At 37.6% G+C, this 21,296-nt stretch overlaps 1 protein-coding gene across 4 annotated transcripts in view; it reads right to left on the bottom strand.

Annotated features, from left to right (window-relative positions):
* Window positions 1-21,296, bottom strand: part of LOC150085171 (5-taurinomethyluridine-[tRNA] synthase subunit MTO1, mitochondrial) — a 421,026-nt gene that overhangs the window by 40,910 nt on the left and 358,820 nt on the right. For all 4 annotated transcript variants that reach the window (XM_090373908.1, XM_090373907.1, XM_090373910.1 and 1 more), the window contains exons 27-29: window positions 16,310-16,394; window positions 8,794-8,853; window positions 6,386-6,469 (exon numbers count right to left, since the gene is read on the bottom strand). In XM_090373908.1, coding sequence (XP_090230034.1) covers window positions 6,386-6,469; window positions 8,794-8,853; window positions 16,310-16,394 — 229 coding nt within the window. The remainder of the gene's footprint in view (window positions 1-6,385; window positions 6,470-8,793; window positions 8,854-16,309; window positions 16,395-21,296) is intronic.

The following is a 21,296-nucleotide window of genomic DNA, read 5'->3' as shown; positions in this document are numbered from 1 at the left end:
CAGTTAAGAGGAACCATCATCAGTTTATATAATGGAGCTAGCACCACTCCAGCAATTAATGGATACAGCTCGGATAAAATAAAACTGGAGAGGGGGGATGAGACAGTGCTGCCCACTAAGCCCTGATATCTTTTCAGTGGTGCTGGAGCCCATACTCAGGCAATTAGACAACTCCAGTAATATCAAAGGAGTTCATCTCCCTGGATCGAATCCCGATTGCAAATACATAGCCCATGCGGATGATGTCATTCTAACCATGTCTGATTGCAGTTCCTTGCAGAGTGTGCTGAACTTGTTCAGTTACTTTAGCCTGTCAAGTGGCGTATGTCTTAATAAACATAAAACAAAATGTCAACAATGGGGAAAGAATGCTCCACTTCAGTTACCAGTGGGCCTCTCCTTCTCTGCGGAGCCCATCGCAAGAGACCAAAAATAACAACCCGACAATTATTAAGCTCCTGGGAGGAAAAAATCGGCCAAAGGAACCTAGGCCTACTGTCATTCTCTAGAAGAGTAATAATCATATGGATGATTCTCATCCCAATGGTGATGAATATTGTGATGGTCACCACCTTTAAATATATCACACAAAAAAAGGTTGCACAGGAGACTATTTAAGTTCTTCTGGAACAACAGGCAACAAGAGGTGACGCAACAAAGATTGCATTGCAGAAAGGTGCTCGGTGGTTATGAAATACCACAATTAAAGTGGCTACGGTGGGCATATATAATGAAACATGTCCGAACGCCCCTATGGGACACGCATGTAGCTTCCACCCTAATAAAATACCACATGGGAAGGTTCACAAAGCTGCTAGGAGTAGAATATAAAGGACCTGCATAAGAAATAATACCACCTTTCTACAAACTGATTACCAAATATCTCCAGCAACTATCGGCAGTAGGTCTAGACATGGGAACAAAACTAAAAGTCTCAAAAATCTACTGGAAACTGTTTGACTTATACATGCAACCAGTACAAAATCCCCGAGCATGGTACAGCTTAGACGAAACCCAAATGTTTAAAAATCTTCACAAACATATAGGGTATGGGTCAAGAAGTGACTTAGCCTGGAGGGTGATTTACGAGCACCTGCCAGTGGAAGTAAACAAGGCTAAGTTCCGAGGACACTCAAACACTGTGTCAATATTGCAAAGCGCGGGAAACAGTAGACCTGTCCAGCTGTACAACGTATCTGAAACAAGGTCCACAAAATCATTAGCATTTAGCATTAGCATTAGTAGAAGCATCTGATGCAAGAAAGCAAGCTTATGCAGCATCAGCCAAAAAAAAAAAAAAAAAAAAAACCACTTCCACTTCACCCCTCTGTTCGTTCAAAATACCTGTCCAGCTGAGCCTTAAACTTATTTAGGCTATCAACCTCCACCACAAGGGATGGAAGTCTGTTCCACCAACCAACCACCCGCTGGCTAAAGGCAAATTTCCGCACGTCTATCCTACATCTGTCTTTCCGCAATTTGAATTTATGCCCTCTCAGGTGATTTTTCTGAGCTAGAGGAAGAATCCCATCAGCATTGAGCATGCTTAAACCATTCAAGGCTTTATACACCTCTATCAGATCACCTCGCTGGTGCCTAGTCTCCAGACACTGTAATTTGCAAAACTTAAGCCTTTCTTCGTAAGAGCACCCCTTTGTTCCATTCACTAATCTTGTTGCCCTTCTCCGTACTCGTTCCAGCAGCTCTACATCCTTCTTGAAATGAGGCCTCCAGACCTGTATACAGTACTCTAGGTGTGGCCTGACCATCGCCTTATACAATGGAATAATCACCTCCTTATCCCTGCTGGAAAAATTCCTGTATATCATTGACAATACTCCATGAGCTACTCTTGCAGCCTGTCTGCACTGCTCAGAGAACTTCATATCTGCCTGCACAACCACCCACAAGTCCCTTTCATTCTCTACCACTGTCAGTGTTGTACCACAGAGTTGATACGTTGCTCTGGGGTTGCTGTTTCCCATGTGTAGTACTTTACATTTGTCAATGTTAAACTTCATTTTCCACCTCTCAGCCCATCTGCTCAACCTTTCCAGATTCTGTTGCAGCAGCATAGTGTCAGTAGTGTCCTTGACAACCCTGCCAACCTTTGTATCGTCTGCAAACTTGGACATTAAGCCCGATATACCATCATCAATATCATTTATAAATACAGAAAACAATAATGGACCCAACACTGAGCCCTGAGGGACTCCACTAATAACATCAGTCCACGATGAGCAGTGTCCATCGATTACCACTCTCTGTCTTCTCCCCCTCAACCACCCCTTTATCCATAGCAGCAATTTGCCTCCAATGTCACACTGCTCCAATTTGTGTAGCAGTCTTCCATGTGCAACAGTATCAAAAGCCTTTCTAAGATCCAAGTATATAATATCAAAGTTATTCCCTGCATCCAGTTCTTTTGTGACTGCATCATAGTATCCAATCAAGTTGGTCAGGCAAGACTTCCCCTTAACAAAACCGTGCTGTGTCTGAGCTATAACTGAAGTCTTGTCTAAATGATCCTGCAGTGCTTCTTTAACCAGTGCCTCCATTAATTTTCCTGGAACAGAAGTTAAGCTCACAGGTCTATAATTACTTGTGTCAGCCTTTGATCCTCCTTTGTGAATTGGGGTCACATTTGCACATTTCCAGTCTATGGGTACCTCCCCTGAGTCCAAGGAAGCTCTCATAATTATGGCTAAGGGTTTGCTTATTTCCTTTGCTGCTTCCTTTAATATAACTGGATAGATCCCATCCACCCCGGGTGCCTTTCTTGTGTTTATCTTCAACAGTTTCTCCTCCACTTTACTCCCAGTTATTTCAAGATTCTGTAGCTTACTGCTAGAGTTGAATACACCTCTGGCATTCCCCTCGCTGAATAACTCCTCATGTGTGAATGTCGATGCAAAATATTCATTTAGTTTGTTAGCTACCTGAGCAGGATCATCAACACTTGACCCATCAATATCAAGTGGACCAATCTGATTCATCCCCTTCCTTCTAGAGTTAACATAAGTAAAGAACTCTTTGCTGTTTTTCTTTGCATCCCTTGCCAAGGATTTCTCGTAATCTGCCTTCGCCTGCCTAACCTCCTTTGTAACTTGGTTGCATATCAACTTGTATCTATCATAGGCTTCTGTGTCATGTGTTAATTTGTATGTATCCCATGCATTTTTCTTCTCTGCCATATGCCTCATTAGTTCATCTGACATCCATTTTGGCCTAAACCTTGAACAATATTTCTTAGTTGGTATGTAAAGCCTAGTAGCTTCCAAGATAAGTTCTTTGAATGCTTCCCATTTTGAATTTGCTGTTGGTAACATCATCAGTTGGTCCCACTGTATAGAATTTAAATACTGTCTCAGTCCATCGTAGTCGCCTTTACGGAAGCAATAACCCTTCCCTTTACCCCTAATGGTAGTTACCTCTTTGAGTAAATCCCACTTCAGCACACTGTGATCACTGCCACCTAGTGGTTCATTTATCTGCAGATTCTTAATGCATGAAGAATCTCTGCTGATAATCAAATCAAGAGTATTACTCCCTCTAGTTGCCTCCCGAACATGCTGATGTAGAAAACAATCATCCAATAAATCCACAAAAGCCCTGCTAGTGTGTGAGTAACCAGCCCCCCAAAATCCAGTCAATATCTGGGAAATTAAAATCTCCCATTATAAGACACTCTGATTTACTGGCCCACTCTATTTCCCTGTACAGTTCCTTATTATACTCATCAGAGTCATTAGGCCTATAGCACACTCCTACTCTCAATTTTGATCTCCCAATGTTTATGTCACACCAAACTGACTCCACACTGCACTGTCCAGCGATGTCGACTGGCTTCACTTCCTTGGTTTTTATGTGTTTCTTAACTAATAGCATAACACCTCCCCCCTTCCTATCCTGTCTATCCTTTCTGTAGACGTTGTACTCCCCAAATTGCAGTTCCGCATCCCTTATATCTGTGTGACACCACGTCTCTGATATCCCAACAATATCTGCCTTCGATGTTTTGGGCAATACCTCAAATTCATCAAATTTATTTACTAAACTCCTAGCATTGGTGTACACGCAAGTATACATGCACCTATTTCTATTCTTAGCTATCCTAACACAACCCATGTGTTTACTTGTACCGCAATGACTCCCAGCATTCTCTGAAATACCATGCATCTTGTTTTTCAGGCTTCTGCTCATTCTAATAGAAGCAGTGCAAGAATCCCTTTCACCTCTGCCAGTGGCTACTGTCAATCTATTGGTCTTTGTCTCCCCCCAAGCTAGCAGTTTTCTGACCCACCTAACACTGCCTCGATAGCATCAGCAAATATTCTTGCACCCTTTCTATTTAAGTGTATCCCATCCCTGTAGAAGCAATCTCTCCTGTTAACAAGTACAGTCCAGGCTGAAAAAAATTCTACCCCTTGAGCCTTGCACAATCTTTCCAGGGCCGAATTGATCGACAAGGCTCTCATCATATACTCCCTCCTATCGTGTCTGGGCAGAATTGCAGACACTTTCAAATTCAACCCTAATTCTCGGCTTTTGTTCAACAGTGACCTGTACTTGTTAAGTAATTCTGCCGGTCTCCTACTCTTAATCATGAAATCTCCTACTCTAAATCATGAAAGTACCGTGATTAACAAGAGATCAGATTCTATTTTTGCAATTTCTGGAGCCTGTCTCCAGAGCCACACACATCTTGATGTTCACAATAAATGAAAGGCGCCTCCGTAGCCAGGTGGGAAGGAGCAGCAGTGCGTAGCATACGCTTCTTGATTAGACCGGGGTTCGAGCCCGTCACCACCAAATATGGAGAATGCGGAAAGGTCATGGAATGACCACCGTATATCCCCGAGCAATATGGCCTTAGTTGCTAATGCTCCTAAAAACCAAATAGCAAACAATAAATGAAGGAAAATACCAAGCATGGAAGATTAGGAAGAGAAAAATAGAGGGAACATGCATGGAGATATACAAATACGCCATCCAATCCATGCATGCTGCAATTAAGAGATTTCTGGTGTTGGAACTACTTCAATTGGGGGACCAGAAATTCCTAAAACAATGGTGTTACCCTACACCACTATGCCGGCTAGTGGACAATGAGGTGTACGTGCAGCTCAGGTGGTAAAGCTAGGGATTAGGGGGTAGTAATCTTCTTAGCTTCGGCTAGAAGGAATATGGACCTGCTGGCTGCAGGTCCCTCCGACAATGCGGCGGTTTATATTTAGAATAAAGCCATGTAAGGATGGAAGAATGAAAGAGGTGGAGGACTTGAGAATTCATGTAGGGCAAGCCAACTCCAGGCAGCTGCTTGCGGAGCAGGTAGTCACATGGACGGGGCCTTCCGCGGAATGTTTCTGAGTGAGATTAACCCTATTGGGATATAAGATCATTTTAATGAGTGCAAATGAGACCAGATGGGTTTTTTTTTTTTTTTTTAAGAAGCAGTGGATACCTACCCTCCCAATGAGGAGGGGCCAAATAGCCCTGAAACAGCGCCGACCGGGGGGGGGCCTTATGACCACTGAGGCTCCTCAAATGGGTAACAGACCCCCTCATTGGGAGAGTGCTACCCATTCCAGGAATATGAGATCACATGAATGAGCTGAAGAAATAACTGCCCCTTTCCTTCTTCATCGGCATCTTCTTCCACTACCTCTCCTACTATCACTTTCCTACCTTTTTATTGCTCTCTTGGTCTAATAGGGGCAGTGTGTGGATAACTGAGAATCATTATCCCTTACCTTTTTTTAAAACGGTGTCATTTGGGTGGTGGTATCCATTGAGAATAAATAACAATAGTCTTCTCCACTGGCGAAGTGTTATTTATTCAAGGTAGTACAAAACAATGGAAACTCGTTGCAAAGGCATTCACAATATGAGATATAACCAAAAATGCCAATGTAATTAATTAATTCAACTACTTTGGTAGACAGCTATGTTAAAATAATGCATTTGCTTTTTTTTTTTTTTTTTTTGTTTTTTTTTGGTTTTTAGGAGCATTAGCAACTAAGACCATATTGCTCCGGGATATGCGGTGGTCATTCCCTGACCTTTCCGCATCCTCCGTATTTGGTGGTGACGGGCTCAAACCCCGGTCTAATCAAGAAGCGTGTGCTACGCACTGCTGCTCCTTCCCACCTGGCTACGGAGGCGCCAATGCATTTGCACTAACCTGCATAAAGGTAATAAGTGTAATACAACATGATAAATAAATAATTGCTCTGTAATAATCCAAATTTTTTGTGCCTATCAGAAAATTAATAATTATTAATTTATTTATTAATAAATAAAAATTGCTAATTTTTTAAAACTGATTTAATCAATAAAAATTTATGGAAATGCCAATATTTTAACACAAATGTAGATGTCTTACTTGGAGGGTCTGAAGAGTGCCACATGCCACTTGCAGTAATCCTTTCATTGTGTCACATGCATCAAATAATGCTTCTTTATCTTCCTGCATATATAACAGAAATCACAAACACTGTTTTTACATTTATATATAACATATGAACTGATATTATATTTCAGTTATTTTACATAATGGAACCTTGAGTGCTAAATGCTTATATAATGCTTTAATAAACAAAACGATGAATGGATCTTGAAACAAAGAAAATTTTTGAACCTAATTTTAACTGAAATTTAACATCAATAAATGCAACATACTGCATATGGATAACAGTGATCCTAGAATAACATACAACTGTGTGGTAGTTTGTTGTTATTTGGTTTTTAGGAGCATTAGCAACTAAAGCCATATTGCTCTGGGGATATGCGGTGGTCATTCCCTGACCTTTCTGCATTCTCCGTATTTGGTGGTCACGGGCTCGAACCCCGGTCTAATCAAGAAGCGTGTGCTATACATTGCTGCTCCTGCCCACCTGGCTACGGAGGCGCTAACTGTGTAGTTCCACGCTGAGGGTAGTGGAGAACAAAAACAAGATCTGAAGGTAATAGTATAAATTAACATGATACAGATAGGCTGCTAGGAAAGCTCATAAGGTTCTATTAATAATTAATAGGAATTTTTCCAGTAGGGACAATGAGGTGATTATCTCATTGTATAACGTATTGGTTAGACTACACCTATGGTACAGGTCTGGAAGTCTCATTTTAGGAAAGATGTAGCTCTGTTGCAATGGGTGCAGAGAAGAGCAGAAAACTTAGTCAGAGACACAAAAGAGCACTCTTACTATGAAAGATTTCAGTTCTGCAGACTTGAAAGATTTCAGCTCTGCAGATTTGAGTTCTGCAGACAGCACTTGGAAACTAGGAACCTACAAGGAGACCTGATTGAAGTGTTTAGACTTTAAATAGATTGAGTAAATTAAATGTTGATAGCATTCTTACTGTAATGTTTGACTAGGGCTGTAACATTAATATATGACAGTACTAGTCAAACACACATAAGGGGACATAAATTTATATTAAAAAGGGATGATTGCAGGATAGATGTGTGAAAATTTACTCACAGCCAATGAGTAAATTGTTGAAATAAATTATCCATCTGGTGTTGTGGGAGTGAGTAGTTTGAATAAATTTAAGGAAGGATTAGAAAAATTGTTAGAGAGGATATACTGATGGGAGGGGTTTTTTTTGGTTGATGCTGTATAAGCTTGCTTCCTTGCAATATTAGTAATTTTAATAAATAGCTAGAAGAGAAATGTAGTTTATTATATTTGTAAACTGTGTGTTTCTCAAGCTGGTTTTGTCTTTGTGGGATATGGAAAAAAAAAAAAAAAACAAAAACTCAGCAACTCCACCTGAAACCAGCTGACTCAATCTCACTTGAAAATACTTCATACACATATATACAGAGTGGCTTAGTGTGTGTGTGTGTGTAAAAAATTTCTTACATGTATTCTAGGTTCAAAAATAAGAAATAAAAATTAAACATGTTGAATTCTGAATGGTTGTGGGGCAATGGCTGAATAATTTTAAAAATGCCTATAGAGTTTTGAATGGTAAAAAATAAGAATAAGAAAGCACATATCTAATATGAATAAACATTTTACTAAGTACATGTGATTATTCTTATTTTTTTTATCGTTATTTTTTAACATTCAAAACTCCAAAGGCATTTTTTTAAAATCAAACAACTGTTCAGTTCTGAACTGTTATGAGCCACAACCAGGTAATCATTCAGAATCAGATATATTTATATTACTTTTTTTCTTATTATTTAATAAAATTTTGAAACTAAGAGATTACTGAAAAAGAATCCAGAAATAGCATAATTTGTAAAGAATAGCTTATCCATCATGCCCATTCCAGCACATATGATTAAAAAAAAAAAAAAAAAATGTAATTAATTTTAACTAAAAATCAACTAGCCCACCAACAAACAATTGGAAAGTTGTTGGTTAGTGGGATGAAAAAAGTGCAATCAGATCTACTCCAGAATCCACTGTTCTTGACTGATGTCTAATTAATTTCTCAAAAGTCAAAATTTAATAAGATTTTTGACATTTCTGCAAATCTATATGCATTTATTCTTATTTTTTAGATATATATATTTACACATATATTATATATATGTGTAAACATATATATAAAATTAGGGCATAGAGCATGCATAAATACTTTAATCGGTTATTATGATTTTTTTTCTTAGCCTACAGATACAAGTCAATTTCTGAATTTTATTTTACAAACAGTAATTTTTCAAACTAAAAAGTAATAAAATATGGAAATAATTATATTGTAAAGATGTAGGAATATTTTAGCACTAGTTGTCCATAAAAATATTTCTTTGAAAAACTTGAAATGTGAACTTACCTGCAGATCTTTGTTAAAAGAACTTGGCAATCCTTTCAGAACAACTAGTAGACCCATACACTAGTAAATCAGAGAAATTTGTTGTAAAAATCTATTTTTTTTTTTTCCATAGACTTTTATAAGCAATATATCTTTGAATTTAAGTAAAATGCTTTAATTTTATTTGATATGGGATTTTTTTTACTTCTTTCTTATCTCTATGTATATATCCAGATTGCTGATTTTAGAATACTACATGCACATAATGCTGATAATAAAAAGTTGCCTGTTTGTTTCATATCTGTGCCTAACAAAAAATTTCCCAAGGTCTTTTCCAGTCACTACTATATTTGACACTGCAAGTGTTGAGGAATATTCTCCCATATTCCAAAAGTTAATGGATGAAGGCTGCTACACCCCACACCTACCTTGACTATCCTTTACGTACACAGTTTGTTTGTTTTTTTTTTTTTTTTTTTGTTTTTTTATGTAAACCCCAAACACGAGAGGTATTAGAACCTATAGTACTTAGTACTGTGCTTGAGTTGGAGGTTGAGAAGACGAAAGAAGATATTTGTTGACATTGGACTTGAACTTCTGTAGACTGTAATTTTCAGGAAATACGTATGAAGGAAGGTTGTTCCAGAAAACGGCAGTTGAATGAATAAACGAGGAAGATGAAAAGTTGGTTCTGTGAGTTTGGAGTTGGACAGTAAATGGATGTTGGCTGGTGGCGGTACGTGTTCGGACTGTTTTGAAAGAGAGAGCAGGAATTATAGAAGCCAATTCAGAAGAACAGTGCCCATGGAAGTATCTGTAGAAGAGGCATGCAGCAGAAACAGTACGTCTATAAGACAGCAAGTGGAGAGACTTTTTTAAAGATGAATCATTAATTAACCTAACTGCCCTCTTCTGAATGAAATCGAGAAGCCTGAGAGAGGTTTTGGGGGCACCGCCCCAGATGTGGGAACAATATTCCATGGCAGGGTGGATTCGCGATTTATACAGAGTGAGCAGCTGTTTGGAAGAAAAGTAAAGGTGAGAGCGAAAGTGAAAACCAAGTTTTTTAGATGCAGAGGAAGCAATATTTGTAATGTGCTTGTGCCAAGAGAGATTAGAAGTCAGGGTAATCCCCAAAAGAGATATATCATTTTGCCTAGAAATCTGAGTGTCACTAAAGATAAGCATAGGAGGAGAAGAATCCTTTTTGTGAGATATAAGACAAGACTGAGTTGTAGAAGGGTTTAAATCAACTAAGTTGTCTTTGCCCCACTGGAGAATTACCTGAAGATCGGCATTTAAGGAATTGGTAGCAGATTTTCAAGAAGTTGAAGCTGATTGAGCAGGACAAGGTTTCTCAAAATGGAATGCAATGTTCTATCATCGGCAAAACTATGGATAGGATTTCCAGTCAATGGAAGAAGGTCATTAATATACAAGAGGAAAAGAGTTGGGGAAAGAACTGAACCTTGGGGGAAACCAGCTTTAGTGGAGAAGTTACAAGACAGAGAGTCATCTACCATCACCCTCAGTGAATGATCAGAGAGAAAACTGGATAACCAATTACTAAAAACAGTTGGCAAACCATAAGATGGAAGCTTGTTTAGAAGACCTTTATGCCAAACACGATTGAAAGCCTTTGAGATGTCAAGAGCAACTACTTGTGTTTCACCGAACCTTTCCATTGAATAACTTTGATATCATATATTTGGATCTTAGAAAGGCTTTTGATACTGTTACAAGTGGAAGACTGCTGCACAAATTGGAGCAGTGTGGCATTACAGGAAAATTGCTGCTATGGATAAAGGGATGGTTGAGTGGGAGAAGACAGAGAGGGGTAATCAATGGACACTACTCATCGTGGACTAAGGTTATTAGTGGAGTCCTCAGAGTTCAGTATTGGGTCCATTGTTGTTTTCTGTATCTATAAATATTATTGATGATGATATATCAAGCTTAATGTCCAAGTTTGCAGACGATACAAAGGTTGGCAGGGTTGTTAAGGACACTAATGACAGTACGCTACTGCAAAGGATCTAGAAAAGTTGAGCAGATGGGCTGAGAGGTGGCAAATGAAGTTTAAAATTGACAAATGTAAAGTACTACATATGGGAAGCAGCAACCCCAGAGTGACGTATCGACTCTGCGGTACTACACTGACAGTGGTAGAGAATGAAAAGGACCTGGGGGATAATTGTGCAGGCAGATATGAAGTTTTCTGAGCAGTGCAGACAGTCTGCAAAAGTAGCTCATAGTGTCTTGTCAATGATATACAGGAATTTTTCTAGCAGGAATAAGGAGGTGATTATCCCCTTATATAAGGCAATGGTCAGGCCACACTTTGAGTACTGTATACAGGTCTGGAGGCCTCATTTTAAGAAGGTTAAAATGAGGCCTCCAGATTAGTGAATGGAACAAAGGGTTGCTCTTACGAAGAAAGACTTAAATTTTGCAAATTATACAGTGTCTGGAGACTAGGCATCGGCGAGGTGATCTGACTGAAGTGTATAGAGCCTTGAATGGTTTGAGCATGCTCAATGCTGATGGAATTTTTCCTCTTGCTCAGAATAATCATTTGAGAGGGCATAAATACAAATTGAGGAAAGACAGATGTAGGATAGATGTGTGGAAGTTTGCCTTTAGCCAGCAGGTGGTTGGTTGGTTGGTGGAACAGACTTCCATCCTTTGTTGTGGAAGTTGATAGCCTAAATAAATTTAAGGCTGAGCTGGACAGGTACTTGGAACGAACAGAGGAGTGAAATGGGAGCGTGTTTTCTTTTTTTGGCTGATGCTGCATAAGCTTGCTTTCTTGCATCTTATGCCTCTACTAATGCTAATACCGTCTGCAATCTTGGACATTAAGCCTGATATACCATCATTAATATCATTAATGAATACAGAAAACAACAATGGACCCAACACTAAACCCTGGGGGACTCCGCTAATAACATTAGTCCACGAGGTATTATTGTTGTGTTGTTGTTTTTATTGGCTGTGCTGTACAAGCTTGCTTTCTTGCATCATTTGCTAATAATAATAATAATATACTGATATTCTGAATATGCAGATTATATTCTGTAATTCAGTTCCACTGAGCCAATTGTCTTTTTGCTCAAAAGAAGTTATTGTAAATGCTGGAACATGTTGGAATCACAGGGAAAATCTTAAGATGGATTGCAGGATGCCTGCAAAACAGGACACAGAGGGTTGTGATTAATGGTTATTCTTCAGATTGGGCCAAAGTTAGAATTAAGGTTCTCTACTGACTGTATCAATACTCGGACCACTGTTTTTTTATTTTCCTAAATAATATTGACAAAGGGATATAAGGTGTGATGTCAAAATTCACAGATGATATTAAGATTGCGTCAAGTTTCTTTGAGGCAACTTTGATAAACTTCATTGATGGTCAGAAAAGTGACAGTCATGTTTTACTGCAACAAAATTTAACTTCTCACACTTGAGGAATAGCAATCACAAAAATATGTGATATATACACTTTGTGGGGTTGAATTAAAAACATTACACGGAGAAAGGGATTTGGAAGTTATGATATGGTTGGATATGAAGTCCTCCAAGCAGTGTAGACAGGTGGCAAGGAAGGCCCATGTCCTATCAATGATTCATCAAACCTCCTCTGCATAAAAAAAAACAAACTAGGATTTCTTTTTCATGCTTAGCATTACTCTTGTAAACTGCTACTGACTGTATAAATCTCAAATCCACTTTATAATGAAATATTGTTCCTCCATCTCGAATGGTACCTCCACCTCTGTCAAACTTCTAGACTCTAAAAGTGGACAGTCAGGTTAATTAATGACTCACCTTTTACAAAGTCCCTCTACTCCCTGTCAGTCATAAATGATCCATATATCTACTGCATGCCTTTTCTATGCATATATCCACGAGCACTGTTCTTTTGAATTGGCATTCTTAATTCCATCCTCTTCCAAACCAGTCCAAACATGTACTTCAAATCAACTAGTCAACATGCATTCATCCAGTTTCAAACTCACAGAACTAACTTTTCCTTGTTTATCCTTTCTACTTTTCTTCTTGCAAGCAACCTTCCTTCACATGTATTTCCCAAAAATTATGAACTACAGAAATTCAAATATAATGTCAACAAGTATCTTCTGAGCCCTCAACCCATGCACAGTACTAAGTCTGTAGGTTCTAATACTTATCATGTCTGGTGGTTTCATAAAAAAAAAAATTATGATGGAAGATACTTCTTTACATGCATTCATTGAAAATAAGTTTAATAACAGCTGACTAATAACAATATGCAATAATAACCTGGCTTGGAACCTTCCTCAGTGGTGGTGTTAATAAATAAATAATTAAACTGCAAATTACGTACTGGAGAAAAAATATAGTAAAATGAATTTTTTATTCATTTTACTATTTTTTATTCTCAGAATAGGTCACTGGAAATGACAAATATCCTGTGTGCCCCTTTCTATTATTGGGTCTGTTTGCTGGTTTAATGCTATCCTCTGAAATCATCTAATCATTGTGGCTGGCAAGTGTTGCTAATATGCACAATACTATAAATTATTAAAAAACTATAAACTCTGCACATGACCTGCAATATTGCCAAATGCTCCACATGAGCTTTAATATTTATGACAAACTAGCTGTTGGATCTCCTGAATTCTCCCTGCCCACTGCAGTGGTGGGTTTGGAGGTATTGTACTTTCACCACTACAGACAAAGCTACTGTTGGAAGAAGAAAAGGAAGGAAGGAAGGAATAAGGATGGAAATAGAATTACTAAGCAAAGTTGGTCACGAAGAAGGATGGTTACTTTCTTTAAGTATCAGTTTTTATACTGTTGGATGATGACCGGATATGCAAAGCCTCAACACGCCTTCCCTTCCTGTGTTTGTTTTCCTTATCAAAAATTTCAGGAATTTTCAGGTCAAAGCTATGTTTCACAATATCTCAAACCACACTATTAGAAATGTTTTGGCATTAGCAATATAGTGGAAGATATTACAAGATATAGAATACAGTGGAGGGAACACATAATGAAGATGACTGATGAAAGGCTACCTAAGAAGGTTCTGTTTTATAAGGCCACATGGATGGAGGAGTGTTGAAAGACCCGGGAAAAGATGGACGGACCAATTCAACTCTTGGAATGGACCTTAATGGCCCAATTCCTGTTCATAGAGAAGAGGAAGCTATGTTTACAGATAAACAAATAAAATAATGTGTCATGTAGCCTGGCCTAGTGTGGTCATCACACTCCTTTATTTTGATTTTTCTTTAGTGAAACTGCCTGATTTAACACTTTTTTTAAAGTTGCATGTTATGTGTAGTGTAGATACGTCCCTCTTTTCTGGGGGAAGAGAGTTGAGGATCTGTTTTAATTTGGTATTTCCTATGAAGTTAACTCTGATATTGTGGCCCCAAGCTATTGAGTCCATTGTTTCCTCCCAGGGCAGTTTGGAAGAGTGATAGCTGATGGAGGGGAGTGGGCTTGGTGGTGGGGCAGTTGCAGAGGTAAAAATTTTTATTATGCTTATTTTTACTACTAGGGTGGTTGGGGTTATATTTAATACTATGTCAGTGATAGTTTGTAGTACATTTTTTTTTTTTTTTTTTTTTTTGATTTGGTAGTTGTTGGCGCATCGGCTTCTGTGGCCATATTGCACCTCCCAAGGTTTTTGCAGTACTTTGATCCAAGCCCGAGGCGGGAATCGAACCCGCGACCTTTGGGTTGCCGGGCAGGTACTTTACCCACTCGGCTAGCCCGGTCGGCTTGTAGTACATGGTAGTACTACTAATTTGACTGCTCTCTATGCTAATGAGACGGAAGGGAGAGCATTCTACATGTCCAATCCTTCCTTTTTTATGTGTCCAATTCTACATGTCCAATCTTTCTCTTTTATGTGCAACAATATCCAAAGCCTTCTTGAAATCCAAGTATATGATGCCAAAATTATTTTTTGCATCCAGTTCCTTGGTCACTGCATCATAGTAACGTAATAGATTTGTTGGTTAAAAAAGATCACCACTTGACATGTGGATGCTGTGGTTGCAGTATAATTGCACGCCTGTTCAGATGGTCCTGCATTACTTCTTTAAACAGTGATTCCATTATTTTCCCTGGAACAGAAGTTAAGCTAACAGGTCTGTAATTATTCATGTTACCTTTTGATCTCCCTTTATGAATTGGGGATACATTTGTACATATTCAGTCCATATCAACCTCCCCGAATACAAGGATGCTCTGATAATTATGGCCAAGCGTTTGCTTACCTTCTTTGCTGCCTCGCTAAATATAACTGGATAGACGCCCCCCCCCCCCCCCCGGTGCCTTTTTTTATGTCCATCTTCAACAATTTCTTCTCCACTTTCCTTTCATTTAACTCTTCATTAGAAGTTGGTAAACTTCTCGCTTCCCCCTTTCCTACAGAATTCCTCACGTGAATGTAGATGCAAAATACCTATTCAATTTGTCTGCAACCTGAGCAGGATCATTAACATTTAACCCATTGACATCAAGTGGCACAATATGATTCACTCCCTTCCTTCTACTGTTAATTATAATTATAGAAGTCTTTGCATTCTTTTCCATACACTTCTTATAATTTGTCTTTGCTTTGCCTCCTTTGTGACTTGATTATAGACTAATTTATATTAGTCTATGAATCATCTGATAATTTATCAGAATCATCTGAATCTGCTTCTGAATCATCTGATAATTTATATGCATCCCATGCACTTTTCTCTGCCACCAATATGACAATGAAGGCAAAACTTTGCATTGCAAAAAAATGAACCAAGGCTGAATAAACTATGTATGAAGTTAATTAAATAAATGGAGTGGTCTAGTTTGATGATGTTTCAGCATCTACCTTGCTCTCTTCTTCTGAGGCTGTAAAATGTAAAATTGAGAAAAACCAATAATATTACTAAATTCTGCTTAATAGATGAAACATGATTAAATTTAAAATTTGTATCTATTTTATACTTAATATAAGGATCTGATTACATCCATGTTTTAGAATTGGTTTCCTAATTCCTAAAAATTATTTTCCACTACAAATCCATACCTGAAATCTATAAAATATGTGTACCCTGTTTTTTTTCTTTTTCTGCAATATGCATATAACCTTTTTTTAATTACAGACACTTTGATTCTATCACTGAGATACTGTTATCTGCAAGTCAACATTTTGTTTCAGCATAACCAAAAAGGTGAATCCACAGTTTTTTGTTAAAAATAACATCATTTAAAATAGTGAATGACAGTTGTTTCAAGACTTAAAGATCTCTTATCAGACAACAGGTATGCCACCTTAAGAGTAATATATCAATTATAAATGAGCAGCCAATTAGGGGAGCAAAGAAAAATTCTAATTAAATACACAATGAAGGTTCTACTTTTAACCCTTAATATTAAGTAAAGGTTGCAGATTTATCAATGCATATACCGAAATAATCTGTTCTTAAATTTTTCAATCTGTTACAATTTCTTTCAAAGAGATTTAACATTTTTATACAATAAATAATTTAAAACTCACGTGTCCTATAATTCTTCCAGTTTTCCCCCTAATCAATTCAAGACTGTCAGCATTCTTTTTCTGAGGCATAAGACTACTTCCTGTACTATAAAAATAATACTGCTCAAAAACTGGAGGTTCTTCAGTTAGTTTTTTCCATTTCTAATAATAAAAATACTGAATTTAAATCATTTTTTAAAATATTACTTTGTGTGTTTGCAAATGTTATCACAACAAAGCCACAAACACAGCCACTCATAGGATGAGTATTCTGTTTTAGCCTTTTTGAATTTTATTTTGTTTTTGTTTAGAAAGAAAGTAAAAGATTTTAAATTCAGCCATTAGTTAATAATAATAATTGGACCTTAACTTAAAATCCTTAAAACTAAAATATCTGATGTTTGTTTGTTTTGTTTTTTAGGAGCATTAGCAACTAAGGCCATATTGCTCCAGGATATGCGGTGGTCATTCCCTGACCTTTCCGCATCCTCCGTATTTGGTGCTGACGGGCTTGAACCCCGGTCTAATCAAGAAGCGTGTGCAACGCACTGCTGCTCCTTCCCACCTGGCTACGAAGGCGCCAAATATCTGATAAGAAGCAAAAGAACATAAGTTACACATCTCCAATTTTAATATTACAAAAGTAATATAAAGTAATATGATCACATGAAATGTTAGTAATACACACACTAAGCAATTTCTCACTTCTCAAAATTTACAAATTTATTAACTTTCTTTTTTTTTTATAAGTTTGAATAAAATGTATTTATTTTTCCCTATGCAATTTTATTTTATTGATATTTTCTTCAATTTTGGTAATGCAACACAGGGCTGTTCTAGTAGCCTGTCTGCACTGCTCAGAAAATTTCAGATCAGACTGCACAATTTCCCCCTGGTCTTTTTCATTTTCCACTACCCTGAGTGCAGTACCACACAGTTACATTTGTCAATGTTAAACTTCAATTGCCATTTTTCAGTACATCTGCCTAATTTTTCTAGATCTTATTGTAGCAGTATATCTTCTTTACTGTCAATAACAAACCTGCCAACCTTTGTATCAGCTACAAATTTAGACATTAAACCTGATATATCAATATCATTGATAAATACAGAAAACAACGAGTCCAACATTGAAGCCTGTGGGGCTCCACTAACAACATTAAGTGGAGTCCCACTGAGTTCAATCCCCCTCTCTGTCTTCTCCCACTGACCCATCCCTTTATTCACAGTGATAACTTTTCCTTAATGCCACACTACTCCAATTTTTATAGGTCTTTTATGTGCAACAGAAACAAAAGCTTTCCTGAAATCCACATATACGATTTCAAAAAATTATTTTTTACATCCAGTTCCATTGTCACTGCATCATCGCATCCAATCAAACTGGTCAGACTCTCCCCTCAACAAACTCATGCTGTCTGAAGTATAACTGCACTCCACTCTAGATGGTCTTGCATTATTTCTTTAACTAGTGACTTCATTATTTTCCCGGGAACAGGTCTGTAATTACTCAAGCTACCCTTTGATCCCCCCCCCTTGGTGAATTGGAGACATATTTATATATATCCAGTCCACAGGTACCTCCACTGAACTAAGGATGATCAGATAATTATGGCTAAGGGCTTGCTTACCTCCTTTCTGCCTCCCTTAATATAATATATAAACCCCAGTGGCTCACATGTGGTGTGTATGGGCTTGGCACACACAAGATCCTGAGATGGATATCATCATTCTTCTTTTTCTTGGTGATTCTCTCTCTCTCTCTCTCTCTCTCTCTCTCTCTCTCTCTCTCTCTCTCTCTCGGTAATTCAGAATTTTTTTTTTTTTTTATTTTGGCTGGTGCAGCATAAGCCTCAGGCTTCCTTGTACCAAATGGCTAATAATAATAATAATATGGTATAGATCCCATCTACCCCAGCCTTTTTTATGTTTAACTTCAACAATTTCTCTTCCACTTTCCTCTCAATTATCATAAAATCATTTATCACCCTGATAGAGTTTGATAAACTTTTAGCATCCACTGCACCTCTAAAGAATTCCTCATATGTGAATGTAGATGCAAAATACCTATTAATCCTGTCATCAAACTGAGCAGGATCATCAACAGTTAAACCATCAACATCCAGTGACCAATGTGATTCAGCCCCATTCTTCTACTGTTAATTTAAATAAAGATGTCTCTGCTGCTTTTCTTGGCATTCTTTGGCACAGACTTCTTGTAATCTGACTTGGCTTGCATAATTTCCTTTATGAATTGACTGCAGAGTAGTTTATATCTACCATACACTTCTGTATCACCTGATAATTTATATGCATCCCATACATTTTTCTTCTCTGCCACGTGTTTTTCAATAGTTCATCTGATACCTATTTAGGTCTAAGCCTTGAGCTGTATTTCTTAGTTGGTATGAAACCCTAGTATCTTCTTTGATTATTTCCCTAAATGCTTCCCATTTAGATTTGTCATTGGTAACAATATAGCTGTTCCCACAGCATAGAATTTAGAAACAGCCTGAGATCACTGTAGTCTCCTTTATGAAAGCAAAAATCCTTTCCCTCACCCTTTATGGTAGTTACATCTTTAAGTAAATCACACATCAATATATTGTGATCACTGCCTCCTAGTGGTTATTTTATCTGCAGATTGTTAAATACATGAAGATTCACTGTTGATAATCAGATGAAGAGTATTGCTCTCTTTGGTTGCCTCTCTAACATGCTGCTGTAGAAAAACAGCATCCAATAAATCTACAAAAGCCTCGATAGTGTGCAAGTGACCAACCCACAAGTTCCACTCAATATCTGGAGAGTTAAAATCCCCCATTATAAGTCATTTCGATTTACTGGCCTACTCTGTAATAATGTTGTTTCTCTGTAGTTGTTCATTGTACTCAACATGGTCATTAGGCCTATAACACACTCATACTCTCATTTTAGTTTACCCAGTGCTCATGTTACACCAAATTGACTCAACATTGCACTGGCTACCCAAGTCAACTGGATGCACTGCCTTAGATTTTATGTGCTTCTTGATGAAGAGTATAACCCACTCCATCCTTTCTATACATTGTACTTCCCATATTCAAATTCTGTTTTGAATACTTATTTTCATTTAAGTAACACCATATCTCTGATACCCCATAATGTCTGCATTTGATGACTTGACCAGCACTTCAAATTCATCAAAATTATTTACTATGCTACTAGCATTAGTGTACATGCAAGTATATAGGCATCTGTACTTAGTTACTCTAATGCAGTCCATGTATTTCTTTCTCTTAGATACCCTAATGAGCAGTCTATGTAATTCCTTTTCCATGATAACCCACAGCAGGCCTTGAAATCCCCAGTACCTTGCTTTCCAGGCTGCTGCATGTTCCAATAGAAGTAGTGCAAGAATCATTTTACTTCTACCTGCGGCTACTGTTAATCTATTAGTCTGTGTATCTCTCCTCCAAGCCAGCAGCTTTCTGACCCACCTAACACCATTAGCAAATATTCTTGCACCCTTTCTATCCCATCCCTGTAGAAGCAGCCTCTCCTGTTAACAAGCACAGACCAGACTGAGAAAAATTCTTACCCGTGAGCCATGAACAATCTCTCCAGGGCTGAACTGATTGACAAGACACTCATCACATACTCCTTCCTATAGTGTCTGGGCAGAATTGCAGACACTCAAATTTAACCCTAACTGGTTACTTTTTGTATGTTCATAACAGGTTGAAAATGTAGGTTAGCATCAAAAAGTGAAAAATTTTGAATAATTTCTTTGAATGACTGATAAAAGGTTTCAGAAATGTGGAAATTGATGGATGATATGTTCCATAGGGTAAATACGATTGCATGCTCAACGTGAGTTAATGAGATAAATATTTTCAGTAACATTAGCATTAACTTTATCACCAAGGGTTCAATCTCCTCTTTAAATACCCTTGCTACTTGTTTTTAGGCATATAATAACAGAACATTGTCAATACTAAATGGCAGAAATTTTTTTAAAGGAATCCCACATACTTTCAAAAGAAAAAAATGCCAAAAATTGAACCCTGTAGAGTTGCTTTCCAATATTGGCACCAAGAGCAAGCTGTTTTCTGATAATTTTTTTTTGTTTTTATTAGGCGAGTTCCACCACAATGGAGTACAGCTTTGAATCAAAGTGCTTCTAAAAGACAAAGTAAAAATTATGTTTTGATGGTGAGATGGAAGAATCAAAAAGACTGATTCTCATCATAAATCCGGAGAGTAGAGTTGGTAACTATGTTAATTAAACCACTATTCAAAATTTCACTCTTAAACCACATAAGCTTTTGCAATGTTGTTTGTTTATTTATTTAATTAATAGGGATTGTTTGTGAAACTTGATTACTTGTGAAGACCTTTTGAATGATATGCGATATGTCTCTATAGATACTTCAAATAGGCCTCTGGGGTTGGGTATATTCATACTATGATTTTTTAGTGTTTCTCACCAACCATTGAAGTAAAAACGAAAGACGAAAAACCAAATTCTTAAAATTTTAATATTTACAATAAATTTATTTACAAACAAAACAAAATACCATATTACTGATGATAGCAATTTTAAAATAAGACAACTGTGATATACAGTAATACAAATACCGAATTTAAAATACAATAAAATATACTAGGTTAAAAGCACTAAAATACTAACTGAAGCTTTCAAAGGCTTCTGCCTTCTTTCTCAACAGTGTTGGGACTGCAAGTGGCTCGAGAGCTTACAAATTAGTTCTATTGAGAATAATATAAATAGAGATAGGGGCACACGCATTCATCCCCTCTTTGAGGCGGTAATCCTTGGAGGGGATGAACGTTTTTGCCTGAAACGCTCCCGAGCCACTTCCGGTTCCGACGGGAAAAGTATACGTTTACGTGAGATGCACCGCGAACCTGCTGGTATTTAATGATGCACCGCAGAATAGAAGTACACTGTTGAGAAAGAAGGCAGAAGCCTTTGAAAGCTTCAGTTAGTATTTTAGTGCTTTTAACC

The sequence above is a fragment of the Mastigoproctus giganteus genome, chromosome 5 (genome assembly GCF_048544385.1).
Source record: "Mastigoproctus giganteus isolate SK-2022 chromosome 5, ASM4854438v1, whole genome shotgun sequence".
In the NCBI taxonomy this organism is placed as follows: domain Eukaryota; kingdom Metazoa; phylum Arthropoda; class Arachnida; order Uropygi; family Thelyphonidae; genus Mastigoproctus; species Mastigoproctus giganteus.
The sequence above is the reverse complement of the archived record's forward strand: the minus strand, read 5'-3'. Positions and strand labels throughout refer to the sequence as shown.